Raw genomic sequence first — 22,887 nt, forward strand, 5'->3', positions numbered from 1 at the left:
GATATCTATATTACGAATTACAATGCAATTGAATTGTAATGTAATTGAATTACTCTGTAATTATAATTTCTTGAGTAATTTAATTGTAATTCTGCTTAATCTCTGACCCTTAACCGTAGAATGACTTGAAATACTTCTGGTCCGTTAAGGGTTATCCCAAGGTTATTGAGAGAGGAAATAAATGTCTATGCAGTTCTTGTTTCGTGCAACGAATGTGCAACGGCTTTATGCATTTATGGTATGCATCTCTAAACTCCAAGTAAACGTACATATTAATAAAAATTTATTGTGTTAAGACGCTATGTTCGCCGCAAGGAAATTCGTAGCTGATGGAAGAAATCTTTTCTTTTTCCAGATTCTTATAAAACAAGTCATGAAAATTATAATTTGATTGACTAAATTTGCACAAAACTACAATTAAGTCAGAATCATTGAAACGAACTGGGAAAGAACAAATTTCTACACTATCTGTTGCACTAAAACAATACGAGTAATATATTATCTGAATGATATTCATATAATAGGAATATAATATAAAGCCATAAAAATAATATAAGAAGTAGATATTTCTTGAATTATACTTTTCCGTTTCTCAGTCACCAGGGAAACGGTTAAATGTGTGAAGAAAATAAATTCATAACTTTACTAACAATACTTAAAGATATAAATTTAATCTACATATAGTGACAAAAAGATAAGTGAAACCAGTTAGAATGCAACTATAAATTCACTTTACCATTTTGGTTACAAACAATATGTACACAAGCTATTAAACAATGACATTCCTTGTTTCTCTCTGAGGAAATCGTTACGAGATCTTGTTAGAATTTGAAATTTTGTAAAAATATTGATAAATAACGTATAATGAACGGACTGCGGATCTTCGTGTAAATTCTCGTTTCGACACATCATTTTACAAAAATTAGAATTAAAGAAAAATTTCCTTGGGCGACTAAATAATATAGATATTATATATAATAATATAATAATATAAATATAATAATAATATATATAATATCTATAATAATATAATAATATATATAGAATTAAAGAAAAATTTCCTTGGGCGACTAAATAATATAGATATTATATATAATAATATAATAATATAAATATAATAATAATATATATAATATCTATAATAATATAATAATATATACAATAATATAGATGTATTCTAAACATAGAAATGCTTTCAGACTTTGTTAATTTATACATTTCCTTGCTTTTGCAAGATCTGCGCATACTATGAACGCATGAAGATTCGCAGTCTAATAATGATTGAATTAATACAATTGCAATTTTGTACAGATTTTCGGTATACGGAGAATCAGTTGGTACTATCGGGAAGTTCAAATGGCAAAGTTAGAGAGACATGAACACTGGCAAACCCACCAGATATACAGTTTCCACGAGCAAGTTCTTTTCGTCGGCGTCCCATTTCCACACCAGCGGCGGGCCAGCAGGATTATCCCCCCAAATTCCTCCAATCTGATTGTAGGACAGCCTGCAGAAATAATTGGAAACTTGAACTGGAGGTGTCTCCGGGCGACAGTAATTAAAAATTCCTGTGAAATTCTTTTCCGTCACGTACCTTGTCGCGCCGTCCTCGTCAAAGACTGCGCCGTTGCCCACGGTGTCGAACACCCCGACTATCTGCGACTTTCTTTCCACTCCCACGCAGTCTTTGCCTCCTGGGGTGAACACAGTATACATACCATCTTGAAATTGATTCGAACAATTTTTACATGCTTTGCCCGGGCCCGCGTCGTCGGGATTGTTTCTGCAAACGCTGTCACTACTATGTCACATAAACTGCATCGTTTGTCGTTCGAAAATTCCGAATTTTTCCGACGACAGACGGAGGCAAGAAATTTTCACGGGCCCCGAAAAATTGCCAGAAATTTTAACTCGTTTTCATTAATAGATATATCTGAACATCATGGAATTTTAATGGTCTCTGGCGTGGCAGTCAACTTATTTAATTTTAGAGGGTTGATGAAATTTTTTGTCGCTAATATTGCTAATTTTCATACGAAATAAATACATTTCGTATGTGGTGGAGTTCTGTGCAAGTTTATGGTAATAATTGTCGATATGGAATAATATTTCAATATTTCAGAGAAATAATAAAATGTAACTTAATAATTGTGCACGTCTTTCAAGCGTAATATGTATAAATGAAAAATCGCAATTTGAAATATTTCTTATAAATTATCTCATCTTTTAGCAATTATAAAATCGTATCATTTAAGATTTTCATTATAATACATTTTTACTGTCGTTAAATTAAATTCTTTCATTGTAAAAGAGTTTTAAGTAATAAATACCTTCAATCAAGCTCTAGGCTCTGGAGAGTTCACTTTAAATCGTTAAATTAATTTATTACATTATTTGAAAAATTATATTTAACAACGTCAAAAGGTCAGGAGCCCAAGGGAATACGCATAATAAATGAAATGATAATAAGAAAGATAAGTAAGCACGTGGTGTTGTCTTATTAAAGGTATTATAAAAAAAATTATATTAAATAAACTATTATTAAATAATATAGCTATATATATAACATATATTATATATATAATATTATTATATAATATTATATAATAATAAATAAATAATATTATATAATATTATATATATAATATTATTATATAATATTATATAATATTATTAATAATATTATATATTAAATTATTATTAAATATTATTTAATAAATTATATTCAATAGCGTCTGTTCTCAGTTCAATACCATATCTGCATATGAAAGCATTTTTACTTTGGATTTATATAAAATGAAGATTTTATAAGAGAAATATTAATCACAGTGACATTGATCGATTAAATACCTCAACAATTTCATCAACCACAAATTTTGTTGATTTCAAATTAAATCGTTATTATCGGTTGTAAAAGCAATAGCCACTGTCTGCGGTTGTTCTGTCATAGCGTGTGAAACAGAGCATCGATAGCATTTACATTAAATTGATATTCTGAATTTATGATTACATTTTCGGTTTGATGATTTGCGAAACGCAATGGCCAATTTCCCGTTCGGATAGAAAACGTCCACCGTCCCATCGGGATGAAAATTCACGAAAATACTGACGCCATCGTTGTAATATATTTTTCCCTGGTGCTTGTGCCTTTCGAACCTGGTCGTTCAAAGAGATTAATGTTTCAGCGTAATAAATTATATAAGTTAGTTTCCGGGGCGGACTAGAACACGACACCGTCTACAATAGTGTCTTGTTAGCTTTACGCTTCGACTTAATCGTTAGCTTGTTAGCAACTAATCTCGAAGTTTGCCTTTCCGTTACCTACCACACCAGCTAACGAATATTTTATGGCGCGAATTTAATTTAATAACATGTCGCTATAAAGGAATTCTGTAATATCGATACGTAGTAATAATTCATGTGATGCGATGTCTTTAGATATCTGTGACAGTAACATGAAGGTACATCGAAGTATATAAAAGTTAGCTAAAACTAATTAAAAGGTGTTAACGAATCTAACAGTTTAGATGAATTAAAAGGGGATTATAATTTGTTGAACTTCATTGTGAAAATGTGAAAATATTTGAGAAGATGAAAATATTAAACCACAATTGTGAATATAAAAATATTTGAGAGTATGAAAATATTTGAGAATATGCAAATATTTATGAATATAAAAACATTTAAGAATATGCAAATATTTATGAATATGAAAAAATTTAAGAATATGAAAATATATAAGAATATAAAAATATTTCTGAATATAAAAATATTTGAGATAAGAAAATATTTCTGAATATAAAAATATCTGAGATAAGAAAATATTTTATAACATGGACAAACTTGAGAATGTGAAAATATTTGTGAATATAAAAGTATTTGAAAATATAAAATATCTTTAAATCTGATGGTATCTACAAATATAAAAACATTTGTGAACGCGAGAGTACGAAAGTAGTACAAAATTTCGCGGCCAGAAACATTAAATAAAAGGTTCTAATAAAAATGTTAAATATAGTTTCAGAATATGGGTTCGTAAATGTGGTACCACTACTAATTTCGATAAAAAAATATTTTACCTGTTTATTATCACATAAAAAGAAGTAAATATTATGTGAATTATTCATTCAGACGTGTTGCAAATGAACGTGATTATTACTTTTGATAGTCACGAAATATTTGCCGAGAAAAGCGATGAGCGTTTATACTGTTACCATTACGAGAACCCTATGGTAGTATCGGATCGACGATTCATTGATGCATGAAATATAACGAGCTACTTTACATGATCCAATTTTATAGTCGATGCGCCATACCTAATTCAATTAAGGCGCCCAGCTTCGCAATTTCGAACACGTAAAGGATTTATGTACAACTAATCCACTTTGCTTATCGTTCATACAGTAACATGCAAATAAAAATAAACATTTCCTCGTAACATGCAAACTTTCCTTGTTTCTTGGTTATTGCTTAATGTTTCAAAATTGATAATAAATTATACAATGACCTATAAAAAAAGCGAACATTTTTTTAAGATGTCTGTCCAGACCAGAAATTTAAATAAATTTGGTTATAAGAAGTTTGATTGCATGGTACATTATCGTCTTTTAAGTCATTTGAATAATATATCTTAACAAATCTTCCTGCGTGGTTGCACTAATAGTGTTTTCTTTTTATTGAATGTTTTTGTCAATGGCAAAATCTAAGTTTCACAAAAATAAGACAAAATTTTTGTGCAATCTGCATCATAGGTATCTTCCTATTCAAAAAATTTCAAATAATTTCAGTTACAACAAATTTGATTGCACAGTCCATTGTTTTTTTAAGTCGTTCGAATTTTTTATCTTGAACTTCCTCTCCAGTTATATTAATATCGTTTCCTGTTCATTGAATGTTGTTGTAAATGGTAAATTTTTGGTCATAAATGGTAAATACCGTTTACTTCTCATTGAATTTTTTTGTCAAATGAAAAATTCGTATTTCACAAAAATAAGATAAAATATCTTTGCAAAGTCTACGTTATATTTCCGTAAGCGAAACACTTAAGTGGATTAACACGTTTCGTGCCACGTGTACCATCGATGGTACACGCTTGCATGTTTACTTAGTGAACTGAACAAATTGTTTACAAGAAATTTAGAACCGAAGAATCAATTTCCACCGCAAGAATGGGCGTTGATAAGTTTTTGTTACGTTGTTATGCGTACGAGAATTAATAATTGCACGTAATACATCAAGTTTTAGTAAAATATCAAAGTGTGAAGATTCGAGTAAAAAAAGCTCGGCACGGAACGTGTTAAATGACAGAAGGGCTAGACTACTAGGCAGTGACTAAGATATCTTTTTCCAATTTTGCTATTTCTTGAAAAGACAAAAAAGAATATCGAAACGTATGTTTATCAACTTTTACTTATTCTTCGATACCTTAGTCGATTTCCACCAAATTTTCGGTACGCGTGTAAATTATCGAGAGCTAGAAAACGTATCTTTTAAACTTTCGTTTCAGGCTCAGATAAGTTCAATAATTACGAATGTGGACTTAACCCCCTAAGTAGTCAGCGAAATTAAAAAATCTGGTCTAAAATTGCCTATCGTCTTTTCTTTCTGGTATTAAATGGTTTGCTAAGTAACGCGGCTTTTTGATTTAATGGAAAGCGAAGAAATAGGCAAGATAAAATGGCGAACGGAATATTTAATTTGGACACGATTAACTATTTAATGAATATTATTAGAAACATAACTGTCTTCGGTCTAAAACTGGTTCTCGCTGTTTAAATTACGATGGACTCAACGATAAATGTCTCCCCTTTATAAAGACTGCAGCAACATTGCTTGTCGCCATCCATTCAAGCTACAAAACGTGTTAAAGACTGAAATTTGAGCAGTGATCTTTCTTTATGGTCATTTGCGTTAAACTTTAACAATCTTTCAACTGATGAAGAATGATTAGCTTCATTTCTCATCTATTAGAAATATAACTATAACTATACGTAGCATGTGGAAGACCCAATGTACCAATTCATGTGTGGTTTCGCCGATTTCGCCTGATAGTAGGAAACTTTCCTCATGGTTTTAGGGATCGGCATCGTGGTCCAGCCGCGCTTCACAAAGCTCTGGTTGGATAATTGGTACTCGATCAAGCGGCTGCCTTCTGTAACGAAGGAATTTCACGAGGACGTCTAACTTGGCATACACGCGTAGACCGCATTATTTGGATGCGATCCGATAATGATGACCAAACATTCCCGAGCCTCAAGTGTTCCCGATTAATGATGATCTGATATCGAGTTTCAGTCAGTCTCTGTGGAATCAGGAGACTCGATAATGATGCCATGTTAGTTATCGACGTAATTGGTACTTTCGCGAACGAGACTTGTCTGACCGTTTCTTGTCCTTTTTGTTCGCGTATGACAATGAAAAACAGACTGTAGCGAAATAGATTTCAAAATAAGAATCGATATTAGAATGTTAAAGTTCTCTGAATTTCTACGGTTTCTTTTCATTACGACATTGCTAAATAATATAGTGCAAATATGGAAAAATGCATGGATACAAAATGGATATCACAATGAATGGATAACATGTTAGATTTAGAGAGCGGCTTTTTAGATCTAATATTCGTTAGGTCGAAATAAATATGGTGCGTGATTAAAAGATGTATTATTTCGAGATTAAAACTGTTTTTGTTATAAAGAGCATCTGCGATCATTGTTACTAATCGGTTTAAAAATTGTATAGATTCGTTTCCGCATTGTTGATGAACTCAACAATAGAATATGAAACTTTTAATGCAGTCCTGATTTTATGTACTGGAATATGAGAAATTGTGTGTTTATCGCATATAGGAATCAATTATTTTCTAGTTTAGAGTAAAATCAAATATATTGAAAACTAATTATAAGGGCTTGACATTTCTGGCGACTTCTATTAACAAAATATTTATGAATATCTTCAACTGAAGCTTAAAGAAATAGTAACTGATTGAACCTCTGTATCAAATGAATAAGCATTATGAAGGAGCATTTTCTAGCATTTGCTGGCTATAGACACGCGTTGTTATAAAATGGTATCAATTACCTCGATTAGAAAATTCCATTTTGTTCTATTTCACCGTTCAAGTTCATAAGATCACGTGCGGCAATTCAGAAAAATTTCAGAAAGAACAACGCTTCTAAATCGCGTATGTAACTTATAAGTTTAATAAAACGAAACAGGTGTTACGCATTTTCATGTCCAAGAATTAATATTCGATCTTATTGCCACGTACGTTGAGTATTTTTATGTCAGATCTTATCCTCTTATACACTACACTTCAAATTTACTTTTTCACACATTAGACAAACATTGCATAAAGCATTATTAGCGCTCTGACAACGGGACCCAGATGAACTTTAGCCAACAGCATAAAAATCGCTATTTAAATATCTGTTACGACGATTAACTAAAATCTTTATATTTTTCATAAAGTTTTAGAGAAAAGCTAATGTAAGAAATAAGAAGAGTGTCTCAAAAATTATGTTAAAAAGAATTGTTAAATAAAATCAAAAACGATCCTAATCATATTCGACCACGTGTCAAAAAGAATCCGCTGTTCGAATGTTTACATCGATGTTTCCATATATCGGAAGTTAACTGTCTGAGACGCGTGTAAAAAATCGAAGGTATGGATTTGTTTCCGGTTTCGAGGATTCGAAATATTCTCGTCTACCTGTTCTGTAAAGATCCGGGGCTTTTGTCGTATCGCGGTAGTAACGCGATCCATTTATCTTGCTGTAATCGCCGTCCGCTTTGCTCGGACCACCTTTAGTACGTCCCTCAGTACCGGCTTCCCTCGTCTCTTTCTTACTTTTGCCCTCTGATTCGGCCGTTGATTTATCTCCCGTTCTGGCGCCACGTATTTTCCCTTTGCACAGGAGAGAAATCTTTATTTCGACATTCTGCTTATTACTCTGCGCATCGTGCACATAATTTCCTATCACCGCGAACAAATTCTGTATTACATTAATTCTCGGTTCTTTCGACGCCTGTTTTACGAACAGACTGCGGACGAGTTATTACGTGCCGTTGGGTTCGTGACAAACCATCATTGGTTTTGTAGATGGTGTGTGTTACGCTATTTCGTATAATTAGTAGACTGTGGATTATTATGGAAATTACATTTTCGAGGGAATAATCTCATTTGACGGTTAGTAGGTTCATCGTGGCTAAACTAAGTTCAAAATACATTCCCTTAAATTTTTATTTGTACATGTTTAACAACCATCTTGTCTGGAAAATACGAATCTTTTATTCTTTTAATAAATAAATAAATAAATAAATGTTGATCCATAAGATACTCTTTATTCGGGGGTTGATGAAATTTTCTTTTCACGTTAAGATTAATCATTATATATATATATATATATATATATATATATTTGCTATACAAAATTCAATATATGTATAATTATTATATTATAATTCTAATATGTATTAATTATATATATAATTATACAGACAATATATATATATATATATAATGATAAATAAAAATAAAAATGATAGATTTCAGTATAAAAATTGTGGAGACCTTGCTTTTATTATCCGGCATCGACTTTTCTATACGTAATGTTCTCGCATAATCGTCTGTATAGTTAATGATAATAATTTAAATAAAAATAAATACCCTTTACCACAAGTTTACAGATTCCGAAAGATAGTCTCCATCGGCTTGAATTAGCCTATTAGCCTATTATATTATATTACGTGTTATTGAATTAATATTACATTATTATTATAATACTATATTACGTATTATTATATTATTGTATTACCATCGCATCATATTATCGTAATGATTGTGGTAAAAGTTGACCAAACATATCCTTAAATTTTAATTTATACACATTTACTAATTATCTCGTTTCCAAAAACACGAAAAGCATTTTATCTTGACTAAAGAACCAAAAACTGCCAAAAACGATATTACCAAAAATCATTTAAACTTGTCAGTAAACTGGTCTTATTTTCTCGCTCTTTGAATGATACGAAAAAGATAGTTTAAAAATATACAACATCCGACATCGCCACGCGTCATTTTGAATTTAGTAAATCGGTAAAAAGAGGCGCGAAATTCAAATCATACCACCCTTCCACGTGAAAAGACGATAAATTATTTATTGATACCTGGACCATTTGTCGTTAAAAGTCGTCGTAGGGACATTCGAGTTCCCCAGCACCACCCGCTGACGCTATCAAATTCTTACAAATCGTACCTACCAGCCTTGCCCCTCTTCATTACGTCCGAATCGGCTTCGTCGTCGCTCGATCGACCTCTCCGTTTTCCATCACGTTTACGAACACTTTCTTCCCCCTCCGTGCTGTCAAGTGCACCCTTTTTTTTCTTCGTTTGTTCCCGGGCGCTTATGTCCTCGCCAACACCCAACCTCCCTTCGAATTCGTGGTTCTTCTTTATTCCAACCTTGTTCGTGCCGCGTCGATCGGTCCTCTCTTCATCATCCGTATCTTCTTTTCCTCTCGTCCTTCCCGATAATCGCTTTCTAGAACCAGCTCTTTTACCATATTCCTCGTCAATTGGTTCCAAACTTTGGGCTCTCTTCGATTTCTTCTTGCTCCGCGGAGGCTCTTCGTACTCCTCATCGTCCCCTAACCCGAGCTTCTTCGCTTTCGACTTCTTACCTATCGGCGTCTTTCGATCTCGATCCGATTGACCATCCTCATAATCTCCCGCTTTTGGCTTCATCGTTCCCGATCGGATGTCTTTCGGGGAATCAGCTTTCGGATAGCCTCGCTCGTGCCCCAACCTTGATGGATCCCCAGCCTTCTTCCCGGGTGATTGGTCGGTCCCATTTACCTCGCCGTCTCTCTTGAACAGCCTGCCTCTTCTACGGTCGCGAGCGGAAATCTTGTCGCTTTTAATTTCGCTCATTTTTCCAACAGCTGTTCCTTCTAAGTCCGCGTCCAGGGCTCCTCGTAACCCGGCGCGCTCTTCGCAAAGAGCACCGTCACGTTTCTCTCGTCTGCGACACCTCGCTGGAGCGCGGCCACCTTCGATCGTACGGCACGATGCCGTTCTTAAATCTCCGTCCTCGATTTCCTCGAATTTATCCGGCCCTCGTCCAGCTGCCCCGCAATCTCCCGCCTCTGTTTTCCTCGACGACGATCCGGCCACTCTTCGAAACGCAGCGATTGGCCCATCGTTGTCCCAGCGTTTTATGGCTCGATCGATGACTCCGGGCTTCCGCGGGACACATGCAGTCCACCACCTCGTGTCTTCGACGTTGGATTCATCACCCGCAACTCGTCTGTCTCCGGGCCCACCGGAAAAGAACCCCGTGTAATCGTCGTCGCTCTTCGACTGCTTCATTCGATTGTCGCTGCGATCTGTTTTCCAGTCGTTCTGTCGCTCGCAGAGGTTTCGGGAACGAAACATAATTAGTATGTTTCTCGGAATTCGGCGACGATGAACTGAACGATGATTTAACCCTTTGCGCTCGGAGCCATTTTAATCGTATATCGACAATAATTCTTCGGATTTATAGTAATTCCATTTTATATGACGAAGTGCATTTTGCGCATACGAAATCGGGTCTCGCGACGACTCGTACAACAGTTAAACTTTTATAATATAATCATTTAATATTAATATAATATATATTAATGTAATATAATAATAAATATAATATATATATTTTTATAGTTCCCGATTGTCAACAATTATAAAAACGAGGTGCAAGACTCGAATAATCGTATCTCCTCTTTCGAAATTATAATTGAAATTGAAGGAAAATTAGTAAGAATTTACTGTACTTCCTAAAGAAAAATTTGATTCATGCTAAACATCAGCGCGGACAGTCGTCCACTTAACCCTTTGCACTCGAGTGGCGACTCTGAGGCACCACTACAAAATTGTTAATTCACGTCCTAAAATCATTTTTATATTATCAAAGTTTAAATTATTATACTAATTATATTATATTAATATTATATGAATTAATTATTTATTATTACTTATATTTATAATTATATTTATTATTATATTATATTAATATATATATATGTATATGGTTATGACAAATTTTACTGAGTATTCTTACGAATGACATTAACTGACTTATCAATTAAAAAGCTGCAGAATTATTCTCCATAAAATCCTCTAAAATAAATAAAAGATATTCCTAATAATAGTGTGCATACAATCTTGTAAACGATGTTACATATATTGGTTTACATTCATATTATTATATATTTAAATTGAATGTATAATTTTTAGCATTTGAAAAAGGAAATGTTAGAAAATTATGGAATGTGCTGATAGAATAAAAAAATATTTATGTTCACGTTCGTATCATGGTAATGTAAGTTTTAAATTGGTAACGCTCGAGTGACTTAGTTTTAAAAGACTCACAGATATCGTTTGCTGTTGCCACCATTCTTCGCAAACATCGTAATATAATTCATGACTTCTGCAACAGTATGTACCCTGCAAAAATCGGTTTTAAAAATCCACTTCGAAGAAAAGGTTCTGTTACGCTACTTTGATTAGATGTTCGATAATTTGCTAAATTATTGTAGTCGTTACTAACCCATTGCTGAGCTACTTTACTAGCAGCACGGCCGCAAAATCTGCAAAGCGAGTTTCTCATGCTCCAATCTCGAATGAAATTATTTACAAGACGTAGTACCCTGTTTACATCAGCGTGGGTGAGTTGATCTATAATAAAAATAATAAAGTCAGCATAAATATCGTTATCTGCTGTAACGAAATCTACCACTTCTCAAATTTTACTAAAAAATGTTGCTGCACAAAGATATAAAATTGCGGGTAACATTTTAATTTTCATTTTTGAGGAAGAAATATTCGTCATGCTAATGAAATGATATTTAATGATATTTATTGAAATGACACAGTAAGCGTTTAGACAATCAATTCGGAAATAAATAACGAATATATCGTTTGGCATTTGCTGTCATGTCACAATTACCTGGCGAAGTTTCACGACAAGATATCAGTTTTTTCATGATTTCGTGGAGAAGATAGGACAATATCCCTAGTTCCACCGACGTTGAACAGATCAGAATTTCCTCGAGGACTTCCAACATGTCTTTCACGTCGCAGACGATATTTTCGATCACACAACATTTTTGCAGGTTGGTCAACACTTTATTTATCTATTTAAAGAACCAGTTGTACCGCACAAAAGACATTTTCTACTAAACATTATTTTTGGTATTAATCGTTCTTGATAATGAAGCTAAAGTCACTCTACATGTGTTTCACATCTGTTGAATTGAAACTTAGTCGTACTTCAATCATAGAGCACAAAATATTATTAAAAAGGTCTCAGTAAATTATTAAGTCGAATCTATAAATAACTTCTGTTTTTATCAGAAATTTGTTTTATATCTTTTTTATTTATTTTATTTCGAGCCCTTATCTATTTAGTGAAAGCAAAAACTCGTTTGTTTTGGTCACCCATAGTGAGTAGATACGAACAATAGATTCTACTTAGCTGCAACCGAAGTTATTTATGACTCGACCTAATATACAGGGCGTCCCAAAATTATAGTACTTCCGGGAAATGAGGGGTTCCTGAGATCATTAAAAGTAATTTTTTCCTTAATCTTCGATCTAATTTGTTTACGAGTTATTAACGAAAAGCAGCGACCAATGAGAGACGAGATCAGCTGGCGCGAGGCGGCCGTGCCAATGTGCGAAACTGTGCTTCGTCTGCTAGTTGGCTCGGCTGTCTTGCACTAGCCGAACTCGCCTCTCATTGGTCCCCGTTTTTCGTTAATAACTCCTAAACGAAGCCGCTGATTGCACTTTCGCTAAAGAAAAAGTTACCTCAAATGACCTCAAGAATCACCCCTTTCCGTTGAAATAATTATGGGACACCATGTAGATCGAACGATTAGTGGCAAAGTGACATTAATATTTTTTTATCTCTTTAATCCTGGACTGCTAAACTTAAATCAATCAGAATTAATATCCTATAAATCGGAATTAAAATTCATTTGATTAAAAGTTTGTTTAATCCGTCTATAAGCATGTATTTTTTGCACCTACGTGTGTGACAAATCTTACGTTTTGAATTATGTAATCGGGTATGACTTTTTGTTCATCTTGTCGTATACAACCGCAGATGTCGCGAAATAAATCAGGTCGTTTGTATTTCATTGTCCCAGCTACCACGCTCAATGCTCCGAACAGATGCATCCTATCATGATCTATACCGCAGCAGTTGCCCATACGCGACCTATTTTCATCGTGCAAAATAAATAGTACGAGAAAAATAACTGTCATTCTTGTCGCAGTACTAAAAAATACTACTACATACAATTTTAATTATATATATATATAATTAAAATTGTATGTAGTAGTATTGTAGTAGTAGAATTGTATTGTAGTAGTATGTAGTAGTTCAATTATATATATATATATATATATATATATATATATATATATATATATATAATTGAATATTTAATTATAATCGAAGTGAAAATCGTGCAGTGCAATATTATATTTTGTACAAACTTATTAATTAATTACAAGTGAAACGAACTTCAAGAACTCCGTGAAATTTTTCAATAAATGAAATGCTCTCGAGAAGATCTCCAGGGAGAAAGCTAGCCATTCCTCGTCATCCCTTAATTCGTCTTTTCGCACGCAAAACTTCCTGTTTGCCATTGTAACGGAGATTACTGATCTCGTTCCTAAAATTCATGTATATATTTAGCTTCTAAAATAATTAGACACAGTGCAAAGTATCATTTTTATTTTCTATTTTAGTGGCGAACGAAATATCTTTCTGCTGAAATATCTTGCTGATATTTCGAACAATTCGATTAATTCAATTAGATAAATCCTGAAATATCTGGCCAAAGTTAAATTATGTATTTTTCTTCGAATATAATTTTATTATAATTTTCGTTGTAATAAAAGACAGATCATGTAATTATTGAAATGATTTCCTTTTATGGACCAACAGTTCCATTCCACTATAATTGCGAATTAAAAAAAATTAATATATCCAATAACACATTTTTTTTTTCACTGTACGATGGAAATTCGAAACATTTATTACAAAAACGAATTGTCCATGCCATTTAGATTTGAGCAAATTTCGAAAGTTTGAACAACGCCGTTTCAACGGTTTTCGCAACTTGGTCCAAAATATGTGAAAACTTCCGTGTACACGTGGATCCGCGATATTTCGCGATGTACATAGAAATCGACCAGCATGAACCATTAGAGAGACAAGCAATTATTTCGATTCTTCGGGGTACGTGTTTCACAAAATTACATCGCGAGCCGAAAATTTGTGTAGAGGGAACGCCGGTCGGCCGTCGTGTTTAAATCGGTGGGTAAAACAGTTTAATTAACAGAAGCGTGGAAGGCAAAGCCCCGAGGGAAATCGCTAATGATGGTGCTCGATGAACCGGATAAATTTTTAAGCACTTTCGATAATCACACCTCGCACGTGGAATCTCTTTGTAGAATCAGTCCATTTGTTTCCATGCGCGTCGACATCAAGCGCCGCGGTAAATCATCACCGTTCCTGACAGTTTTCATCGCATGGCCGACAGTTAACAACTGACACACGTTATGTTGCACGAGATATACATACAGCGTAGGTAGTATGTACTATGCGGCGTTAGGCGCCTTTGCATCGATGTTTCATGCCAATATTCACGACACTTTACCGGCGGCCGCATTGTCTTTTTACTCGCGCGACCATACTTCCGGAACGAGTGTCGTCTATTTTCAGATGTTGTAAAAAGTTTATACGCCCGACTTGGCATTATAAACGCTCATTTTAGAATCTCGTTACCACCGGACTGTGTAATCTCCAAGCGAGAACATATATTCTCGTGTACTATTTTCCAATAACACGGTGGAAATGAATATTAGCCCGTGTGAAATGATACGTTCGGTTTCTTAACAGTTACGAATTAATTGTTCAAGCGACTATCTATATTTTAGTCGTCGAATCGTTCGTTTGAACAAAAGGAAACCATTTTTTTCCATTCTAATGATCCGATATTTTGTCAGACAAGACCCAAATAGATCACAGAAACAAAATTTCTGAAAACGATATCAATTTTTGTGAGCGCATTACGACCTAATTTGAGTTTGTACGAGAAAAGAACACGAATCTGTAGGGTAGTGAACATATTAAGATAGGTCGTTCAGAAATAAATACAATGCAAAATTTAATAATAAAATCTTTTGTGAAGTCCAAAATATTATATACACTTCGCAAAGATGCTAGACTATCGCCAATCAAAGAGTAGAAACTGAACGAGCTAGCTAATATTTCGTTTTTCTCGTGGGTGATTCAAAAGTTTGCTCCGTTTTTGGTTGATACGTACAATGCGAATGCAAAAAATAGTATTTCAAACAAGTGAATGATGTTATTATAAAAGCAAAAGATTAGGAAGTAATAAAACGTTAACAATGACAAAACGTTAACAATTGTATACGCTTATGTGTTTCGTAACTTCAATTTTTAGGGCGTATATATGAAATGTGGAAGATCAGTCTGCTTGAAGATAAGTCTATTAACACGTTGACTGTCACACCAGTATCTATGAAAGTTATACAAAATCCGAGCAATTTATTTAGAAATATACGAATACAATAGACAACTCGATATAATTGACAACAACGAACAAAGACCTCAATACATAATCGAAACAACGTATGCACAATAATAATTGAGGAATGGAAAATTTTGTCGAACTGAAACAAAATTTTAAAGATTATCAACTATAGAAATGTTCTGTTTTTCACACAGTAACTGTCACATCGGTGTCCATAAAACAAATAAAATTTAATCGTCAATGTTCGAATAGAAAAGACAAAACTTGTTAAAGCATCAACTTTTGTAACCTTTTTATACTTCGTAGGCTTTAAGGAAGCTTGATTTACATTTTACCCGATAGATCTGATTAAAAGTAGATTTTCAAGTTTCGTAAAAGAATATTATTAATTATACATATACGACTGGCGTAGTAGTGTTAAAGTTTGAAGAAAGACTGAAGACCACATGGAGATATAACGATTACTTTATAAGAGATTGTTGGGAATTAATTTGTCAATATTTTTCCGTAGTATAGCTCTTGATCTTTCGAGGGTTCGAAGGAAAGCTGAAGAATCGCAATTTATGATCGATCCATTAAAGTTTGAAGGGAAATTCGGAATTATGTCGAAAGATTGATAAATCGCGATTGATAGCTCGGAGAAGACTGATTGGACTTTAAGAGGTTACTTCGAATCGATTATAAAATACGCCACTGTAGTGGCTTCCATTTATGTCGTCTTTTTGAACGATACGCCACTATAGTTGTCATTCTTGCACCGAAAGTCACTGGATTATGCAAATATGTATAGTAGAAAATTATGGATCATTCTGAAAGAAACATCGAGAAACGACATTCACAAATTAGAAATTACAGATATTAATAAATGACAAATTTTAATACCAATAAATGACTATGAAATATTAATAAAGGACAAATTCTAATACTAATAAACGAAAAATTACAAATATTAATAAATCATAAATTACAAATATGAGATTGATGTGAATTCTCTTATTCGCAAATTTATTCGAATAAAAATGTATTTCAATAAAAATTCATCGAGTCAACACGTTCGAAAAATGATCCGAAAAACTTTATTCCAATAATTGACTACATTCGAAATGCTGTTCGAATAATATTATATCCGAACAATTTCTTCGAAACATTATTCTGATCAAAATTTCATTCGAACAATTTCTTCGAATCATTATTTCAATAAAACTGAATTCGAAGAATTGATTCGGAAGATTAGTCGAATCAAATTTCATTCGAAATGTTGTTCGAATGCAATTGCATACGAATAACGCCCAACTTCGACCTGATCACGCTATTTGTATACACCTAAGCTGCAAAACGCGTCGCATGAATTTCGTTCCCAGCAACCTAATATCTGCCGACAAACCGAGCCATAATCGTTCTCCATCGCTACGAATTTCAAACCACGACCGTCTCGAGATTCCTTCGCTTATTTCTTCGTCGCGTGTCTCGGCGCGACAGGGCAAGTTCGGGGGTGCCCTTTCCGAGGGGGAGGGATTGGTCATAACAGCGAGAGAAAGTTGTCCACGATTTACGATATCCTTCCGAGGAGCACCGTAGGCCCGGACATACGGCGCTCCATACGTGCTCTGTATTAATATAACACCGCGTCGCAAAATATTAATATCGTCGCGAGTGTGCAGCGGCTCGGTATGCGCCATATGAGCCGTCCCAGTGCCCCCCCACCCATCGCGCAATAATCGTGAGCGGTAACGAAGCAGGGCACCGTGCGCGTCAGTATGCGATGCTGGAACAATTTCCGACGGCAGGAATTTAAATATTCCATGCTCAGCCGGTTTTTAAGGCAAATACCGTTGCCGGAAAAAGAAGGGGGCATTATCATCGGGAATCTGAATTTTCGTCGGAACACTCTCAACCCCCCCTACCCCCCACCTTCTGTTCCTCCCATTACCATTTCCGTTCCCAGCGCAGTATTTTCCGACGCGCAGTGCGCGATATTTCGACAACCTAGGGGGATTTCATTTCGAAATTGAATGTTTTTTTTTTAGAGAAGTTCCAAGTTAGGGTAGGTGTACCGGTTGCTGCCACGTTGAGGATTTATATGAATTGCAACGCAAACAGTCTTAGAGTCTAGCACCGCTTAAGAAATGTGCAACTTTATATTTTATATCTATTATTTATTATTTAATACCTATACTGTTGATGTTTAACTTGTAATAGGGTAACAAAATTATGACAAAATTATTTCAGTAGAAGAATAGTGAAATGCGCATTTTTCACCGTTTGTGGCCATTTGTGCACCAATGTTGACCGTGTTTTGTATCATTTAAGAATTATCAGAATCATTTTTAAAGATTCTCGCTTTTCTATATTTTACTTCGTGATATTTAAAGATCTTGGTTGTAACATATAGCGATATACGATGATAACGTAAAACCAATTTTATTGTACTAATTTTTAAAAAAATTTGTTCACGTTGTTCTTTTATGTTTTTCTTATTTCTTTCATTCTTCGTACTCTACTTCATTCGTACCTTTCTTTTATTCCAATTTCCTTCTTTTTGCTTCGAATTTCTTTGTTTTTTCATTTTTTCTGCTTTCTTGTGCAGTGTACTTTCTCCTTCCACTAATTCATTTTTTTCGTTTTCAAGTTACGTTTAGATTATACGTTTTGTAATGTTACATGTTTCGTACGTTTACTTAGTAAATGTAGCTACCCTAATTACCGTGCGACCTTAAAATCGCACAATTTCGCAGGTTCTTTCCTGTGAATGCATCGTGGTGTATATATATATATATATATATATATATATATATATATATATATATAGAAAAAAAAAACATTTCTTTCCACTGGAAATAATATACAGGGTGTCCCAAAAATGTCTCGCGATCCGAAAGTGGCGGGTTCCTCGGATCATTCGAAACAACTTCTTCCTTTACAAAAATGTTCTCCGATGCACCGTTGACGAGTTATCAACGAAAAACAGTGACCAATGAGAGACGAGCTCGGCTGGCGCGAGGCGACCGATCCAACGAGCTCCGAAAAAATGATCTTGAATAAGAATCACTTTTTGCATCGTATTGGTCTCTATATTAATGAAAATTACTAAGTCACGTTAAAAGTTATTCTAAATCGACGTTGCAAGTAGTTATAAACAAATGCATACCGAAGGAACCAAAAAGATAGTTATCGAGAACAAAGTCCCCCTAGATTATCGAAATAATACACTCTGCGCCGCGAATATGGTTAACGGACGCCACGGAATAGCAAGTTCCGAGCTGTGGTGAGATTTGCCAGAAGTTGGATAAGTCCCCCGGCCCTCCTTCGGCACCCCTTCGGCACCCCTTCGGCACCCGGACGCGACGGCTACGGAGGATGAGTAACACCAGTTGATTAGATTCACGAACTGATGGCTTCTGGGTAATTCTTCGCGAATATGAAATTGCATTAGACTTTATTACACGTCCAATCGGGCTTGAAATAGTGACTTTGTTCGGCCCCCGAGCCCCTCCCCTCTGGCGAGACGCTACGGCGATGTTTACGAACCTATTTTGCTAATCTTGTTGGTGACAAAGTGGCGCGCGTCGGTGAGGATTGTATTCGTTTTAATGGATTGTTCGAGGAGGCGGTGTCTTTCAACCATTAATTCTGGTGGCTTCCGCGCACTCTCTTTTTCTTGGGCGCTGTCGTTCTTAAGCAGTTGGTTATGTTTCTGTTAATTGAATTATTGATTTCTGAGGAAGCTATTGATGAAACACAAATATCTCAATGGCAAGATTTATTTCTGATGTAGTTGCGATCGTTACTGTATGGATCTTCATGCATCGATTGCAAGAAAACTAAATAATAAGTTCTTTGTTTTCTCTTAATAATTTTAATGGATTAAGAGTAATACATTGACATTTTGAAACTCTGACAATCCTTCGTCTATTTTAAATTGAAATTAATTGACGTAAATTGCATAAAATTCTCAGTGCAGTGATTATTGTTACATCGTTTCAAGAATTTAGCATAAACGTGGACTTTAGTTACTTATCGAATAGAATAAAATACATGATATATTTTTCCAACAAAATTTGTAAGAGTATATAAAACAAAAAATAAGCTTGATATATCTCTCCTTTTAAAGATGCGTATTTGCCATATAATATGATTAATTTTCTGATTGTTATTGTTTCACTATATCATGGATACTAAATAATTAAGATTCGATGAAAAGAATGTTTCAATGAAGTATTCCGAAGAGATTCTTTACTTTACGCGAAAGGGGGTGCCAATAAATATTTACTGAAATTGTTAGCATAACGCCCAAGCGGAAGTATTTCAATCACTAATGTATAATTCGTCGAGTTTTAATTCAAGGAAGGTGTTCGTTTAAATTGCCATACATTTTTTAATAATAGCTATGACATAGAAGACTAAATATTTATAATATTATATATATATATATACAGAGCTTTACAAAGATTTACTGACGCCCAAGCGGAAGTATTTCAATCACTAATGTAATTCGTCGAGTTTTAATTCAAGGAAGGTGTTCGTTTAAATTGCCATACATTTTTTAATAATAGCTATGACATAGAAGACTAAATATTTATAATATTATATATATATATATACAGAGCTTTACAAAGATTTACTGACTGCGTAAATTCAGATCCCGTAACTTGAAAACGCGTATAAAAAATACCGTGAATAGTGTTATAATTTACCGTGTAAAAAAAGAGACTCGCGTAAAAAAGTGCCGCGTAAATTGAGGGTCAGCTGTAATGTAGTACGAATTGTACAGAGATGACGACGTCTTTAACATTCGGACGCCGGGATAAATATATTCCATACCTCGTTTACAATCTCTGCGCGGACGACAACCCCTCGCAATGTTATTCACCATCGTTTGTATGAAACAGCTCTCACTGTTTACTCGATCGATCCATATTTCACGCGAGGGGTCATCCCGCGCGTTTCACGGGCACGGCTCCAGCAATTAGTTTTTGAGTAACGAGGAACACGGATCAAGCAGGGCACAGTGCAAAGGGACATAACTCCTGGAGGCGTCTGCCAGAAACGCCTAATTATCATATTCTCCATGGGCGGTCGGGTTTTCCTGGGACGAAAAGGAGACTGTAATTAGCGGGATTTTCTCACGGAAACGTGACTTCAACGGTGTATTTCCAATCGCAGCTGTCGATTTTAGATGATTTATGAATAAACTCTGGATTTTTTTTTTTTAGGCATTTATGACTAGACAATGGATTTTATGAATTTATAGCATAAATGAGTAGACCAAATGCAAAACCTCGAATACATTTAAAGAATTTGGAAAGACTTACGCAGACGCTGTTAACAGTTTCACAGAGCCCTAATGTTTATTGCATTATTATTGACATAAAAAAGTTGCAATAAAAAAAATCAAAACGAATTGTTCGTCCTTTGCACATGACTAATGAAGTGATACAAGTTCGATTAAATAGAACACGTTCCTTTCTTTAATATTTTTAATTTAATAATTTTTAATTCAATAATAAAATATTAATAATTTTTTTTTATAATTATGTTATTACCACAGTTCGACCTCTTTTTTGTTCTGACTTTCTTTAGGAGATCACGTGGGTTCAGATTCAGGGAAACATAAATGTATTTTTCTGTTACTGTGCGTTGGGCCTCTTTCACACGGCAATTTGCGAATCGCGATTTGCATTTGGTCAGTTAGACGCAGACCGACAGATAACTGACCGCGCAGATCGGTCAGTTATTACTTCTGGGTGTCTTTGAGAATGATTCGCCTTGAATCTTTCAGCAATTAACGGTGACGGACCCGAGAAATTCCGCCCTTCCCAGAAGTTGACGCGTAAAGGACGTGTCGTTGCTCGGCTCGGGGGTGTTCAGCCAGTCGTTCTGAAAGCGAGGGAATTCTGCGAGCGGCTCTTTGAACCTGATTCCCTCCCTGATTGCAGGTATCTGTGTCCCTGGATACGTTTAAACGCCGCGCCAAACGGGGATGTAAATGGACCTCGCCTCACGCCGTGATGGATAAAAATAATATACACACAAATATGTCTTCAAAAAATGTGTATACCAAGATAAAAAAATTTTCGAACAGAAAATCAGTTATTTCATAAACAACATCTGTGGATTGTCCGAAAGTTGAGGATTTAATGGGGTGGACTACTTTGACGGTTCAATAAAACTGTTGATTTATAACATTTATTTGTGAAAGTCAAACATAATTGTATGGACAGCTCAGAAGCTGATCGGTGTGAATCCATTAACCGTAAAATTGAAATGAATAAGGATTTTGCAAATTAGCTGTAAAAAAATAGCAATGACACTAATAATGCAAAGCATAATTTCATTTATAATTAAACGAAAAGAAAAGAAAAATTAATATTTTTAATTCTTGTTTTTATTTTTCTAAATGATTTTTTTTTTATTTTGTTTAGTAATTTCGCAGTCAATATAAGTGCTGCTATCTATTGTTTATTTTTTAAGAAATCGACTATATTGATACGTCAACAGAGAGATCCTACATAATAAAGATGTGTTTGCACTGCATTGCTCATTTTCATAGAAAAGTGAACTTACACTGGTTGGTTTCTAAACCTTTCGTATATCAAAATTGTAAAGATGAATAATTTTATGTATGATTATTATAATATGTACGTCCATGTAGTATTTCTTCTATTCTTCTATTATTTCTGCCGAAATATATCGCGACGCGTGATTAGGGGTAATCTCGCGTTGTCGCTAACCATAGACACTTGTGGTATATTTGGAGTGATCGAAGTAAATGAACGAGTATAATATCTATATGCATCATTTTATATAGAAAAACATTGTGTAATAATATCGCATAATGTTCGCTACAGTGATTAAAAAGAAAAGAAATAACAATCAATGCGTTAAGTTTAAATATTAGCTAGCGCACGCCACTTAGGTACGCAAGCGATTCTCCCCAAGTTCTAACATTCGGCAAAATTATAGTAATTTATAGGCAGATGGATTGTATCGTAATTGATACACTCTCTGTTATTATACTAAGTACAATAATTTGTTCAAATGACAAGAAAATATTCTACAATGTAGTTTCGTTGATAACGAAGTGGTAATAAATTAGTCAAAAACGAAAGAAGTTGCATTACCTCTTAGTCAATTTTTATATTTTCCCAAAATCGGAATTTCTAGCCCCAGGCTCCCCAACTATTGTTTAAAGTTCTGATCGCTTTTTTGTTCTTCGTACCAGTTCTGTTTCCTTGTATTTTGTTTTTTCGAGCTTATTGAATTTCCTTACACAACCTT

At 34.4% G+C, this 22,887-nt stretch overlaps 1 protein-coding gene and 1 long non-coding RNA gene across 10 annotated transcripts in view; one reads left to right on the forward strand and one right to left on the reverse strand.

Annotated features, from left to right (window-relative positions):
- The window catches only part of LOC117220075 (uncharacterized), a 49,131-nt gene that overhangs the window by 10,248 nt on the left and 15,996 nt on the right, over positions 1–22,887 (reverse strand). For 2 of the 9 annotated variants that reach the window (XM_076525029.1, XM_076525028.1), the window contains exons 1-11: positions 14,480–14,700; positions 13,569–13,719; positions 13,088–13,259; positions 11,985–12,171; positions 11,586–11,713; positions 11,408–11,482; positions 9,259–10,399; positions 7,709–7,903; positions 6,016–6,151; positions 3,011–3,156; positions 1,396–1,721 (exon numbers count right to left, since the gene is read on the reverse strand). In XM_076525029.1, coding sequence (XP_076381144.1) covers positions 1,396–1,721; positions 3,011–3,156; positions 6,016–6,151; positions 7,709–7,903; positions 9,259–10,399; positions 11,408–11,482; positions 11,586–11,713; positions 11,985–12,171; positions 13,088–13,259; positions 13,569–13,693 — 2,631 coding nt within the window. In that variant the 5' untranslated portion in view covers positions 13,694–13,719; positions 14,480–14,700. Of the gene's footprint in view, positions 1–1,395; positions 1,722–3,010; positions 3,157–6,015; positions 6,152–7,708; positions 7,904–9,258; positions 10,400–11,407; positions 11,483–11,585; positions 11,714–11,984; positions 12,172–13,087; positions 13,260–13,568; positions 13,720–14,479; positions 14,703–22,887 lie in introns of those variants that run through there. The other 7 variants (XM_076525034.1, XM_076525033.1, XM_076525027.1 and 4 more) reach the window with 6 other exon arrangements.
- Positions 18,699–21,798, forward strand: LOC117220077 (uncharacterized). Its single transcript, XR_004490173.2, has 2 exons — positions 18,699–19,011; positions 21,389–21,798. It is a non-coding gene; the product is annotated as an uncharacterized LOC117220077 (long non-coding RNA).

This window comes from Megalopta genalis, chromosome 10 (assembly GCF_051020955.1).
Source record: "Megalopta genalis isolate 19385.01 chromosome 10, iyMegGena1_principal, whole genome shotgun sequence".
NCBI classification, from domain to species: Eukaryota; Metazoa; Arthropoda; class Insecta; order Hymenoptera; family Halictidae; genus Megalopta; species Megalopta genalis.